The 15,556-nt window shown below is 40.6% G+C and overlaps 1 protein-coding gene across 12 annotated transcripts in view; it reads left to right on the top strand.

The window, feature by feature from the left end:
• TJP2 (tight junction protein 2) overlaps window positions 1-2,924 on the top strand; it is an 82,085-nt gene extending 79,161 nt beyond the window's left edge. For all 12 annotated transcript variants that reach the window (XM_083576576.1, XM_083576572.1, XM_083576577.1 and 9 more), the window contains one exon: window positions 2,081-2,924. In XM_083576576.1, coding sequence (XP_083432702.1) covers window positions 2,081-2,246 — 166 coding nt within the window. In that variant the 3' untranslated portion in view covers window positions 2,247-2,924. The remainder of the gene's footprint in view (window positions 1-2,080) is intronic.
• Window positions 2,925-15,556: the final 12,632 nt, after the last annotated feature.

Here is a 15,556-nt window from a genome sequence, read left to right as displayed (position 1 = left end):
AGTGAAGTCTTTTTCAGTTAGATTTCTAACTCTCCATATGTCTGACAAATCAAATTTGTCAGTTATATAAAAACAAAGTCTTAGGTAATCTGCCAGTATTCAAATTCTTTTGTCTCTGAGTCCTATCCATCAAAGTAGATGCAACTCCATTCAAGTCTCCCATTAAAATTAATTTATAATCCAAGTGTTCCAAAAGACTTGTTTCCAAGTTCTGCTTTGTCATCATTAGGTGCGTAGATTCCTAGTAACAAATATTTTTCGCCTTGTGCTATAATTTCCACTGCTATGTATCTTCCCTCCTCATCTTTAAAAATCAATTTTGGATTCCATTTTTCCTTTATATAAAAAACCACTCCTCTTTTTTTCACTTTGTCCGAGGAAATGAATTCTTGTCCAAGTCTTTTATTTATTAAATTTTTTCTATGTAATCTTGTGATATGGGTTTCCTATAAACAAATTGCATCCAAATTCTGTTTTTCCAATACATGAAAAACCTGTCTCCTTTTCTGAAGTGAATTTAAACCATTGATGTTCCAATAATAGATTCTCAAAGCCATGATTAAAAACAGGCTGAGAAAATTCTTAAATTTTTTTGACATTTAAAATCAGTTCTGAAGAAAGAAGACACTTTTTCCCCAGTTTAGAATGTTTCAGGGCAGCCACAAGATACAAAGTCAGTAGGAATGGAGATTAAATGTTTCTTCTTCCATTGAGATTAAATGTTTCCTCCTGGAAGGTCTGCTGCAAAATGAAGGAGCCCAATTGTTGTTTAACACAGACTTGCAGGGATTGTAGGCTTTAAAATCTTTTCCCCCCCTCTTCCCCCTACTTCAAAGCGCTGGGGCTCTTTTAGCCGAAAGAGCTCCCGACTGCCATTACCGTGCCATCCCTCTTTTGATTAATGTTCACTTTGGCCAGTAGCAGAGCTTGAGGTAGAGCAGAGCCACAGAGCCTCCCTCTCAAGACTGGGGTCACTGCTGCTCACCTGAACAGTGGTGGTGGTGGAAGGTGGAGGCCATTTGACATGGATGCACTGACGGGAACCATGCAGTGGTGAGGCTTCTCCTACTCACTCAGTTGTGTGGTCTTAACCCAGTCCCAGTCCCATGTAGGGAAGCTGCAGCAAAGCTGGAATAAAGAGGGTGGCTTATCAGCTCTCCCACAACTGTGTAACACTGTAAAATGTCATGCACACGGAAGGACTAAATAAGTAACACAACACAACAGTATGTTACCTTAACTAATTTTAATACTGATAACTCCAGAGGAAAAAAGATTCTGATAGTATGACAGAGAAAGAAGAGGACGGCTGGACTGACTGTTGTTCACAGTAACCGAAATGTACAAGTTGACACATGCACAACGGCAGTCCTTTGCACACTGCTCTGGAAGCTTTGTTGAACACAGTGGATCATTATTTCTGCATAGGATTGGGCTGTATATTTGCAGAGACCTAAAGGAGTGGGAGTGTATGAAATGCTGAAGAATTGTTTCTTAGTTAACACTGATGTAATGTTTGCAAACCAAAAGCTATTCCCTGTGCAAGTAGTAATGGCTTCAAGCTGTTGTCCAGGGCAACTGCCTGGATTCATGTTTGCCCCGTGGCAGCAGTCCTGGGCAAGGCTGCCTGCTCCATTGGGCAGGACGGAGCAGCTCAGCTCAAGGAGTAGATTTAGGAGTCCTGTGAAATGGCAGTGAATGGTCAACCACTTATGAGCAAATGGACTGCTGATACAAAACAAATAATGTAAACAGTTGGCCTTTTTTTGTCACAATGGGATGTTGGATTGACTCTTAATTTTCCTCCTCATGTGCCAAAAGGTAAATGGGGCCCTGGCAGGCACCTGCTGGTCAGGTTCCAATTTTTGCAGTAGGGAACTTTTAAACAGAACTGTTATTTGTGCAAAGCACAACCATGTGGAAGAGCACCATGCCAGCATTTTATATGGTGGGGATAAAGCTTGAAACAGCCTTGGAAGTAGTCATAAGACTGCTTTTAAACTGGTTATAGAGCTGCTTGAGACACTCTCTTTCTGAGCACCAGCTGTATCTAAATTCACATAATGTGCTTTGATGTTAGTTCCAGACCTCCAGAGCCACAGAAAGCAGCAGGTAGACCTTACCTAGATAAGCAAGGAAGTTACGGCAGCGATGCAGAAGAGGAGGACTATCGACGACAGCTAGCGGACAATTCTAAACGTGGATACTATGGACAAGCAGCTCGATACAGGGATACGGAATTATAGATTTCTTGGCTACCAGAACCATTGTATTGGGACACACCTGCATGGCCAAACTGAAGCCCTGGTAACTTTCAAAAAGTATATGTATATTTGGAGCTACTGATGAACTCAAGATGTATCTGCACACTGGAATGGCCAATATAAGTATTGGAGGGAGTGAATCACTGTTGCCTGAACGCTGTGGCCTATTTTATAAAAGGACCAAAAAATTATTTTTAATATTTGCATTAATTCCTGGCATTTATGTCTTTTTAACTCACTCTCTTCTTTATTTACATTGCCTTTTTAACTATTGTTTTAATTATTGTGACATGATGGAAGCATGATGAAAAACACGGTTTTAATGCGAGAAAAACAAAAAAGTGCCTTTCTAACAAAAACTGTCCTGAGCTGATCTCTGACATCTGATGCTTCTGCAAAGCCATCATGTTTCTGTTGCCTAACTTTGTACGTTTCATGGCTAACATTTTCCCTTTGGATGTTATTTTTCTACTTTAAATAGATTAGCATAAAAATTTTCATAAGCAATTGCTGTACATACGAAAAGGTAATTTTGTTGGCTGCCTGCCACAAGGCAAGGATGCCCCAAAACTGAGAAAATTACGTAGAAAATAAATCAGATGATCTGTGTCTTAAACCTTTTTGTGAGTCATGAAATAATAAAGGGATATATTCTACAAATAGTTGCCTTTTTCCTTTCAAATTTAAAATTAAATATTTTAATAATGCCTTGAATATTGAGTTGTTTATTAATATCAGATGTTTGAATGGAATGAAGTCATTATTGAAGATATTCCTTATTTTGTTTTTGGTCTACAAAGCTTACTTTTTCATTATTTGGAGGTCTTGCAGAAGAATGTTAGGAAATTAAAAGTTGGCCTCTTCAAGTGGTGCAGTCCACAAGCAAGGGAAATATGAAGAGATCACAGTGGTGGTGTAATACCCATTTTTGTGCCAATCCCATCCATGCTATTACGGACAGTGTATTTCCTCTTGAACCTGTGTGCATCCTCCACAGTTCGGAAATGCTTTTCAGACAGTCAACTCTGCACCGGGTCAAGAGTGTGTTTTGGGGGGAGTATTTGTGCCTTTTGAAGAACTGTTGCAGCTGGAATGCTGTGAGGAGACAGGCAGGAGTTGGGGAATCTTCAGTCCTCTTGAGTGCAGGCAATCTGTGCTATTCTGTGGGGCTCTGTAAGGGAAAGCCATAGATCTGGCCTGTCAGCCACCTTGTTTTTTAAAGGATGCAAGTGAGATCTGCAAGAAAACGTTGCACTATATCTACTCCCTAAGGGAAGTGCTTGTGTTCATAACTGAAAAACTGGCAAGAGTTCAGGCTTCTGGTGAGGTGGGAAAGGGATAACAAAAAGCCTTCCCCCCCCTGACTGCTGGGGGGGCATCTGGCTGAGGCATAGGACTCACGGGCAGCCAGTGCAGGCTGATCAGACTAGCTGGGGGAGGGGAGGTGACTGTCCCCCATTGTCATAGGTAGATGACTCCTTGGTGAAATTTGGGTTGGCTGCAGAGACACAGCAGAGGCGGAGAAATTTTGGAGAAAATATAAAAAACAGGAGGTGCGAAGCCTTTGCCAGCGGGAGAGGGAGGAGGAATATCTGAGGATAAAGAGGGAAAATGAGGAAGAAGAAAAGGAACAAGACTCATAATTAGATATAATAAAAAATTAATAAATTAGAATGGTGAACTTAAAAATATTAACATGGAATGTAAATGGGCTGAACAGCAAAGTAAAAAGAAACAAGATAGAACGTGTTACAGAAACAATTTAGATATTAATTTGCTTACAAGAAACGCATGTAGCTAGGAGAGACAGGAGTCTTGATAAAAGAATTGGATTGACTTTGTAAATTTAGATAAAACAAAGAAGAGGGGTGGTATTATACATAAAACCCAAATTTGACCCGAAACAATTATTTGAGGATGAGAAGGGAAGAATGATTGCAGTACAGATAACAGCACGAGGTGAGAAAATAGTAATAGTTGGAATATATGCACCAAATGAGAAAAAGTTGGAATTTTACAAAATGTTAGAAGACAAAATATTTGAATATATGGATCAGAAGATAATAATCAGAGACACAAGTGGGGTAGTATCCCTAGAGATGGACAGGACAATTTAAAAAATGACTCAAGAAAGGGAGACTACCTACATTTCAAAATGGTAGAAAACTTTAATCTGATTGACATGGAGATTTAAACACCTATGTTCTCAGAACCACATCTGTCTAGCAGAAGAATTGACTTGGTATGGATCTCTAGAGAACTATATACAGTGGTACCTTGGGTTACATACGCTTCAGGTTACATACTCCGCTAACCCAGAAATAGCACTTCTGGGTAAGAACTTTGCTTCAGGATGAGAACAGAAATCTTGCTCCGGCGGCGCGGCAGCAGCAGGAGGCCCCATTAGCTAAAGTGGTGCTTCAGGTTAAGAACAGTTTCAGGTTAAGAACGGACCTCCGGAACAAATTAAGTACTTATATATTTTACTTAACCCGAGGTACCACTGTATGCCCTGAAAGTAGAGATATTACCAAAAACACTTTCGGATCACAATCCAGTATTGCTCGAATAAGAGGAGAAAAAAATACCTCATTTAGATGGAGATTAAATGAAGGAATTTTAGATTACCAAAATATTTTACAAAAAGCAGAAGGAGCCCTGAGGGATTACATTGAGTTAAATTTAAATCAAGGAACAGATAGAAAGTCGGTCTGGGATGCCAGTAAAGCAGTAATGAGAGGTTTCTTCATACAACAATAAGCCTATCAGAAAAAAGATTGGGGGGGTACTGAAAGAATTGATTTAAAATGTTGGTTTTAGAAACCTGGAAAGGAGTCGATAAAACAAACAATGTTCAATGATAGTAAACCAGGAAATAGAGTGGAAAATAAAAAGGATGAAGCAGAAAAAATTTGAATATGCCAACAGGCCAGGTAAATTATTGGCATGGCAGTTAAGGAAAAAACGGCATAAATTAAATATAGACGGGAAAGTGATAGACAATCCGAAAGACATGAGGCAATTTGTAAGATACCATACAGAACTGTATACCGGTAGCTGATAATGAAAATAAGGAGAAAATTGAAGATTATTTAAAACAAAATAAACTACCAAAAATTCCAAGAGGAAATGTGCCAATAACGGTGCTGGAGGTGCATGATGTAATTAAGCAAGCTAAAGTAGGTAAAAGCCAGGGCCAGATGGTTTATCAGCAAAGTATTATAAGAAATTACAAGATTATCCGATACAACTGCTTAAAGATGTAATGTATGAGATTTTAAATATTGGAAAAATACCAGAGTCTTTGAAAGAGACCTATATTACATTGATTCCGAAGCAGGAAGCGGATGTACTTTCAATTAAAAATTATAGGCCGATTTCTCTACAATGATTATAAATTATTTGCCAATATACTTGCAAATCATATGAAAGGCGTGTTAAAGGACATAATTCATTAAGATCAGGCTGGGTTTTTACCAGGCCATCAGATGAAGGACAATATAAGAAATATAATGATATCACAGAGTATCTGGAGGTTAGGAATGAAAAACAAGCGGCACTGATGTTGTTTCATGGTTATTTATGAAAAAAAAACAATAGAAATTATGAACTTTGGGGAGGCATTTGGCCGAGGAATTGAGGCAATTTATTCAGACCAACAGGCCATGCTGAATATGAATAATGTGATAACTGAAAAATGTAAAATAACAAAGGGGACAAGACAACGGTGTCCTCTGTCACTGTTATTGTTTATTCTAGTTTTAGAGACACTGGTGAGAAATATAAGATAGGATGAGGAAATAAAAGGAATAATGGTAGGAAGTAAAGCATATAAAATCAAAGCTTTTGCAGATGACCTTGTGATTACTGTGGAAGACCCGAGAAACAGCATACCAAGGGTCTTGGAGAGGATCCAGGAATTGGGTCAGGTAGCGGGATTCAAGTTAAACAAAAATAAAACAGGTCTTGGTGAAAAATGTGACAGAGCAATATAAAAAGGATTTACAACGAACTACAGATTTATATGGGGGGGATCAAATATTTAGGTGTATGGTTGACAGCTAAGAATATAAATATTTCTAAAGATAATTACACAACCACTTGGAAAGAAGAATTTAGAGATTTGGGGAAGGATAAACTTATTGCTATGGGGAAGAATATCAATAATAAAAATGAATGTATTGCCAAGAATCTGATTTTTATTTCAGTCGATAACCGTGATCAGTGGGGTAGGACACTTCAAAGAATGGAAAAAAGATATTTCTAGATTTATCTGGCAGGGGAGTAAACCAAGAATAAAATATAAATTATTAACAGATGCTAAAGAGAGAGCTGGCTTCTCTTTGCCAGACTTAATACTATATTATGAGGTGTCTGTCTCTGGTGGCTCCAGGAATGAATAACATTGAAAAATGTAGATATATTAGATTTGGAAGGACACGATAACAGATTTGGTTCGCATGCATACTTATGATACGAAAACGCAAAAGTACATAAAGGCTTTCAGAATTGTCTAGTAAGAAAATCAAATTTTATGGTAAGGGAAAAATATAAAAATTTACTAGAACAGAAAACACCGTGGCAGCTTTCCCCACTAGAAGCGATATCTTTGAAAAAACTAAATATGAGAAGTAATTGGGTGACATGCTGTTAACCAAAGTAGAACATCAGGTGAAATTGAAGGATTTTGAAGAGATAAGGGATTTATTAACTGATAGGTTACAATTTCACCAACTAAATGATATTTTTAAGATAGATAAAAAGAAGGGTTTCGGTTATGAGACCTCAAGATTTGAAAAAGACTTGTTAGAAAATAATATAAAATTACTGTTGAAAATGTATAGATTACTGGCATACCAAAGGATGAATAAGTTAAATCTGTAATGATTCACTGGGCTAAGGATTTGGGGCATAATATCCACGCTTTCAGACAGGTTATGGATTTGAAATTCTCAGCATGTTGTACTTTGAAAGAAAATTATATGAAAATAATGTACTAGGGACTTCTGTTCTTACCACAGCTGCAACGGGTGAGCTCTGATTGCAGTAAGCAAGTTGGGGTGTACACTGGTACTGTGAGGGGCAACGTTTGGCTAAACAACCCCTGAAAAGGCTTGGAAGGAAGCTCAAGCCCAAGGAACTTCGGCAGTGTCTCTTGGAGTCCCGGCACCCCTCGCTGAAGGAAAAACGGCTGAGGTGGGGGGGGGGGGGAATCCAGGCACAGAGAAGAACATCAAACAGACCGGTGAGAAGCCTCACATCACTGTAGCAGCGAAAAGATGGTAAAATCTCTATTTCTATATTAAAATAAATGTAAAGTGGTAGCAGCAGCAACAAAACTCAAAAGGAAATAAGAAGAAAGGGGAACTCGGGGGGGACCCCACGCAGAGTGAGTAAACCCAAAGAGTAAAGAGTAAAAATAGTGGAGGGGGAACAACGCTACCACAAAAGTAAAGGGAAGACAGAAGAACAGAAGAAATATAGAGAGAGTGTAAAGAAATCACTCAGATTGCAATTAAACTATTTGAAAAGCATACTATCTGAAACAGACTTACTAGAAAAGTGCAGAGCGGTGCAGGCAGCCTGTGATTCGGGCTGGGTAGAGTGAAGTAGCCGCTTTGAAAACGAAGGTCATAGAATCATAGAATCATAGAGTTGGAAGAGACCACAAGGGCCATCGAGTCCAACCCCCTGCCAAGCAGGAAACACCATCAGAGCACTCCTGACATATGGTTGTCAAGCCTCTGCTTAAAGACCTCCAAAGAAGGAGACTCCACCACACTCCTTGGCAGCAAATTCCACTGTCGAACAGCTCTTACTGTCAGGAAGTTCTTCCTAATGTTTAGGTGGAATCTTCTTTCTTGTAGTTTGGAACCATTGCTCCGTGTCCGCTTCTCTGGAGCAGCAGAAAACAACCTTTCTCCCTCTATGTGACATCCTTTTATATATTTGAACATGGCTATCATATCACCCCTTAACCTCCTCTTCTCCAGGCTAAACATGCCCAGCTCCCTTAGCTGTTCCTCATAAGGCATCGTTTCCAGGCCTTTGACCATTTTGGTTGCCCTCCTCTGGACACGTTCCAGTTTGTCAGTGTCCTCCTTGAACTGTGGTGCCCAGAACTGGACACAGTACTCCAGGTGAGGTCTGACCAGAGCAGAATACAGTGGCACTATTACTTCCCTTTTTAGCTGCCGCGTCACACTGTTGGCTCATGTCAAGTTTGTGGTCAACCAAGACTCCTAGATCCTTTTCACATGTACTGCTCTCAAGCCAGGTGTCACCCAAGGTCCTTGAAGGAAAGATAAAGACAAAGGAATAGGGAACACTGTGGGGGAAAGGAGGGAAATTTAATAAATAAGATGGCGACGAGGGTCTGAAGACGCTGTGTACTCACTGAGAAGAAGGAAGTGACAAAGACAAAAGAGTGAAAGTGAGGTTTAAAGGAGGATAGATGCTGGCGGACTGAATAAATAACACAGTGACAACAGCAACACTTAAGAGGCTTCCGGTTGGCTTCGCTCGTTATGGCGGATAGGAGTTCTTTCGCAGAAAGGGCGCCGGTGCTTTGAAGGCAGGGGAGAACCACTAGAGCGCGGCGGTACCCCGTAAAAACCTCGGATCGAGTGTTCCGAGGACCTGGTGTTCCTGCTGGTGTCTGGAGAGACTCCCCCGCTCCCCGGAAAGCTCTAAAAAGAGCGCCGAGAGCGAGCGGGGTTGGAGACAACGGCACTTGGGAATAGACTCGCTTCCTTCAATGCACGAAGCTCTGAGTCCGGCAATCGTGAGCAGCCAATTCCTCCAAAGAAACATCAATTTGAAACTCGTAAAAGAAATAAATTTGACTAAGTAATTAGGAAAGGAAAGGGATTTAAAAACGGAGCTCGATCCCTTCCGCTGAATAAAGAAGAAAGCAGCTAACGCAACCAAAGCCGCGATTTAAAACTTTCTTCCTTTGAAAACTCTCAAGTAAACTTTGTGCCCCCCCCCTTCTAGCAGGGGGAGTGGGGGAGACTAACTTCAAAGTAAATTGCCCTGCAGAAGATTGTTTGAACTGTTGTATCTTTTTTGTGGAAGCGGACCTCCCGGTGGGGGAAGGCTAGACTCTATTGTGACGTCATAGAGGAATCAGATACTTTCAACTTTCGTGTTCCTCTTTGGGAAAAACAAAGTAACTACAGCTGCCAGAACTCTAAAATCACTATTAACAGTATTTCTACCCTCGGAAACAAATTATAACTTTGAAATAAAACTTCTGGGATCTCAGTTTAAGGGAGCGAAAAAGGTTTAAAAAGTTGGGGAAGGAGAGACTGCTTTTTTTTGCATTGGGACTAGTGGAGAGGATGGGAAGAAAATCTGTTTGCTCTCTCATCTCCCCCTTGTGAGTGAGGCTGACCTTGCTAATAAAATAAAATAAAAAGTATGGATGGGGGAGAGAAAGGAGAAAGACCAGAGAAAGTAAAAACTAAAGTAAGGAGGGACGCTAGATCACCAACTTTTGAAGAATTTGTGATGCAATTGCTTCAGGAAATTAAAGCATAAGTAAGAGGAAATCAAAAATCTATATAAGATTTAAAAAACGACTTTGTTGAATTAAAGCAAAATTTGAAAAAAGACAAATGTATCTGCACAGGAAGCTAGACTGACACAATTGGAAACTGTAAGAGTCCCTGATTTGGAAACAATTCAGCAGGAAGCCCAGAGCTCAATTGCTTTTCTTCAATTGAGGGAGAGGGAGACTTATTTGAGGTTGCGAAGGATACCCCAGAAGGAGCAGGATAATTTAAAGGGTGGCTTACTGATGAATTTGCAGCCCACTGGGATCTCTCAAAAGAAGAATTAAATCCCTGGATTGATAAGGCTTATAGATTTGGGCCGAAAAAGGATTCCAAGATTACACATGACTGTATGGTCATTTTTAAAACAAAGGAACAAAGAGACAACACCATTTTAGGACACCATTACAAAAAAAAAGCCTAAGGTTAGAAGGGAAGGGGATAATTTTGTTCAAAGAGATTCCAAAACACTTTTTGGCCCTGAGAAATATTTACACAGATTTGGTGACTGCTTTAAGAAGAATATTTTTTTCAGGTGGGAGTTTCCAGAAGGTCTCTCAAGTTCCAAGGGAGAAAACAAAGAATAAGAACTGTGGGAGAGAAAGATTTCTGGAGAAAAACATAAAAGAGCTGGGATTGGAAAGTCCTTCCTTACTGGGGGCAGGGGCAGCAGGCCCCTAAAAAAATCAGGATGGTTTTAAAAATTTGCTCCTGAAATGTGAATGGTTTAAATTCTCCTCGAAAAAGGAGCCAAGTTTACCACGTTTTGGCAAGACAGAATTTAGATGTAATCTGTTTACAGAAACACATGTTATTAGACTTCATGTTGTTGTTGTTTAGTTGTTTAGTCGTGTCCGACTCTTCGTGACCCCATGGACCAGAGCACGCCAGGCACTCCTGTCTTCCACTGCCTCCCGCAGTTTGGTCAGGCTCATGTTTGTAGCTTCGAGAACACTATCCAACCATCTCATCCTCTGCCGTCCCCTTCTTCTTGTGCCCTCCATCTTTCCCAACATCAGGGTCTTTTCCAGGGAGTCTCCTCTTCTCATGAGGTGGCCAAAGTATTGGAGCCTCAGCTTCACGATCTGTCCTTCCAATGAGCACTCAGGGCTGATTTCTTAAGAATGGATAGGTTTGATCTTCTTGCAGTCCATGGGACTCTGAAGAGTCTTCTCCAGAACCATAATTCAAAAGCATCAATTCTTCGGCGATCAGCCTTCTTTATGGTCCAGCTCTCACTTCCATACATCACTACTGGGAAAAGCATGGCTTTAACTATACGGACCTTTGTTGGCAAGGTGATGTCTCTGCTTTTTAAGACGCTGTCTAGGTTTGCCATCGCCTTTCTCCCAAGGAGCAGGCGTCTTTTAATTTGCTGTCACCATCTGCAGTGATCACGGAGCCCAAGAAAGTAAAATATCTCACTGCCTCCATTTCTTCCCCTTCTATTTGCCAGGAGGTGATGGGCCCAGTGGCCATGATCTTCGTTTTTTTGATGTTGAGCTTCAGACCATATTTTGTGCTCTCCTCTTTCACCCTCATTAAAAGGTTCTTTAATTCCTCCTCACTTTCTGCCATCAAGGTTGTGTCATCTGCATATCTGAGGTTGTTGATATTTCTTCCGGCGATCTTAATTCCGGCTTGGGATTCATCCAGCCCAGCCTTTCGCATGATGAATTCTGCATATAAGTTAAATAAGCAGGGAGACAATATATAGCCTTGCCGTACTCCTTTCCCAATTTTGAACCAATCAGGTGTTCCATATTCAGTTCTAACTGTAGCTTCTTGTCCCACATAGAGATTTCTCAGGAGACAGATGAGGTGATCAGGCACTCCCATTTCTTTAAGAACTTGCCACAGTTTGCTGTGGTTGACACAGTCAAAGGCTTTTGCATAGTCAATGAAGCAGAAGTAGATGTCTTTCTGGAACTCTCTAGCTTTCTCCATAATCCAGCGCATGTTTGCAATTTGGTCTCTGGTTCCTCTGCCCCTTCGAAATCCAGCTTGCACTTCTGTTAGTTCTTGTTCCACATACTGCTTAAGCCTGCCTTGTAGAATTTTAAGCATAACCTTGCTAGCGTGTGAAATGAGTGCAATTGTGCGGTAGTTGGAGCATTCTTTGGCACTGCCCTTCTTTGGAATTAGGACGTAGACTGATCTCCAATCCTCTGGCCACCGCTGAGTTTTCCAAATTTGCTGGCATATTGAGTGTAGCACCTTAACAGCATCATCTTTTGAAATTTTAAATAGTTCAGCTGGAATATCATCACTTCCACTGGCCTTTTTATTAGCAGTGCTTTCTAAGGACCATTTGACTTCACTCTCAAAGATGTCTGGCTCAAGGTCAGCAACCACACTACCTGGGGTATACAAGGCATCCATTTCTTTCTGGTATAGTTCCTCTGTGTATTCTTGCCACCTCTTCTTGATGTCTTCTGCTTCTGTTAGGTCCTTTCCACTTTTGTCTTTTATTATGGTAATCTTTGTACAAAATGTTCCTTTCATATCTCCAATTTTCGTGAACAGATCTCTGGTTTTTCCCATTCTATTGTTTTCCTCTATTTCTTTGCTTTGCTCGTTTAAGGCCTTCTTGTCTTTCCTTGCTATTTTTTGGAAATATGCATTCAATTTCCTGTATCTTTCACTATCTCCCTCGCATTTTGCTTGCCTTCTCTCCCCCGCTATTTGTAAGGCCTCGTTGGACAGCCACTTTGCTTTCTTGCATTTCCTTTTCATTGGGATGGTTTTAGTTGCTGCCTCCTGTATAATGTTACGAGCCTCCACCCATAGTTCTTCAGGCACTCTGTCCACCAAATCTAAATCCTTAAACCTGTTCCTCACTTCCACTGTGTATTCATAAGGGATTTGACTTAGATTGTATCTTACCGGCCCAGTGGTTTTTCCTACTTTCTTCAGTTTAAGCTTGAATTTTGCTATAAGAAGCTGATGATCTGAGCCACAGTCAGCTCCAGGTCTTGTTTTTGCTGACTGTATAGAGCTGCTCCATCTTTGGCTGCAGAGAATATAATCAATCTGATTTCGATGCTGCCCATCTGGTGATGTCCATGTGTAGAGTCGTCTCTTGTGTTGTTGGAAAAGAGTGTTTGTGATGACCAGCTTGTTCTCTTGGCAGAACCCTATTAGCCTTTGCCCTGCTTCATTTTGAACTCCAAGGCGAAACTTGCCAGGTTGTTAAGAGGGAGATAGTAAAAGCACAACTTCAGGCAATACCAATGAGACGGAAACATGGAAGAGTATTAAAAGAACTGGCAAATGTGATCTCTTTGGTGGTTTCCCCCCTTTTCCATTTTTTGTACACATCCTTTTTTAATCTTACCTCATTTAAATGTTCTTTAGATAGCCACCCTGGCTTCTTTAGGCACCTTCCATGTTTCCATAAATTATTAAATGAACCAATATCAACCGGAGAAATCAAGGAATTAATTCAAAAATTACAAATAGGGAAATCCCCAGGCCCAGACGGCTTACCAGCAGAATACTATAAAGAAATGTTAAATGAATTAATCGACCTACTAAAAGAAGTAATAGAGGAAGCAGTAGAGAAGGGGAATATTACAGACTCTTGTACCCAAGCATATAAAACGCTCCTGCCAAAACAAGGTATGGACTTGGAATCTGTCTCAAATTCAGATTATAAAATTTATGCAGGATTATTCTGCATATAAGTTAAATAAGCAGGGAGACAATACCTTGCCTTGCCGTACTCCTTTCCCAATTTTGAACCAATCAGGTGTTCCATATTCAGTTCTAACTGTAGATTCTTGTCCCACATAGAGATTTCTCAGGAGACAGATGAGGTTGAGAAAAATAATAGGAAAAATAGTACATAAAAACCAGGGTGGATTTGTGGAAGGAAGCCAAATAAAGGATATTAGAAATATAATAGACATAATGGAATATTTACAAGTAAGAAGAGATAAACAAGCAGCCCTGATTTCAATTGATGCGGAGAAGGCTTTCAATAAAATCTCATGGGAATTTATGAAAAAACTATTAAAAGAATTTAGGCGAAAAATTCTAAAAAGGTATAAATGCAATATATAACCAACAAAAGGCAAAAATTATTATTAATGGAGAGTTTGGAGAAGAAATTAATATTTAAAGGTACAAGACAAGGATGCCCCCTATCCCCAATGTTGTTTATAATAGTATTAGAGGTTCTATTAAAGAAAATAAAACAGGACAACCAAATAAGAGGAATAGCAGTTGGTGAAAAAAGATCCAAGTTAAGAGCCTTTGCAGATGATGTTATGATTACAACAGAAAATCCCCTACAATGCACACCTAGAATATTGGAGTGTATAAATGAATATGGCAGATTAGCAGGATTCAAATTAAATTACGGGAAAACCAAAATATTAGTGAAAAATATGGAAGAAAAAGATAAAGTGAAATTACAAGAAATTACAGGATTGGAAACTAAAAAGAAAATAAGGTATCTTGGAATAAATTTAACAACAAATACTATGGATTTAAGTAATGAGAACTATGGGAATCATGGAGTGAAATAAAAAAATATTTGCAAGTATGGGGGAAATTAAATATTTCCTTACTAGGGAAAATATCGGTAATAAAGATGAACATACTACCAAGGATGATGTTTTATTTCAAAGTATCCCAGTACTAGGAGGAGAGAAATGTTTTAATAATTGGAACAGAGATTTGGCCAAATTTGTGTGGTCAGTCTGTGGGATTGAGTGTGGGTATGTAGGAATATTTTTAAGGATTGTGTGAAATCTATGTTTGTATATTCGTAACATATGTATTAATGCTGAATTATTTTAATAATAAAAATTAATTTTAAAAAAGAAAAACAATGATGTACTAGTTGTATTTGACTCCTACTAAGTTGGCAAAAATGTATAAGGCAAGTACCTTCTGGAAGTGTAAAGAAAAAGAAGGTACCTTTTATCACATGGTGGACATGTAACGTAATAAAAGCATTCTGGGAAACGATATATAATGAATTGGGGGAAAAATGTTTAAAATAACTTTTATTAAAAAAACACCAGAAGCTTTTTTATTCGGAATTGTAGGCGCCAATATTCCAAAGGAGCAGGAAAGCCTTTGAATGTGAGGACAGCCACAGGGATGTTCCTGGCAGAGATGGAAGGAAGACCAAGTCCCTCCGGAGGCGGCGGCAGAGCGAGGGGCGGGATTCGGCTGAAAGGGCAAAGCTGACGGAAAGGTCGGGCCAGAAGACCCCAACTTCCAGAAGGAATGGGGGAGATTTATAATATATCTGGGAGATCACTGTAAACAGATTAAAATCTGAGAAGGATTACAGTAACACTTGTAATGTGGCAAATTTTATGGACAAAATGGAGTGATATAAGAACCCCCTTTTTTCTCGGCCACGGCGGCCGCCAGGCTAATTCTCGCTAGTCAGCGGCAAGGGGAGACCACGCCCCCAGAGGCTCGCTCCCGACGGGGCTCGGCGGCAACTCGGAAGCCGCGCGCGCGAGGGCGCGCATCTGGGCGGAGCCACCGGCCAAGCTCTCCGGCGCCGCGGCCTCGCCCCGTCCCCTTGTCCGCGCCCTTCCTCCCGCCGCAGCTCCAGGACCCTCCGCCAGGGGGCGCCCGCGGAGGCCCGCGCAGCGAGAGGCGGGGGAGGCGCGCCTGCGGGGCGAGCGCGGAGGGGCGGGGCCTGGCCTGGCGCGCCTTAAAGGGGCCACGCGCTTGTTGCCTCCGGCGCGGCGGGCGGGCGAGGCGCCC

Source organism: Podarcis filfolensis (genome assembly GCF_964270895.1).
Source record: "Podarcis filfolensis genome assembly, chromosome: 11".
Classification (NCBI taxonomy): domain Eukaryota; kingdom Metazoa; phylum Chordata; class Lepidosauria; order Squamata; family Lacertidae; genus Podarcis; species Podarcis filfolensis.
The sequence above is the reverse complement of the archived record's forward strand: the minus strand, read 5'-3'. Positions and strand labels throughout refer to the sequence as shown.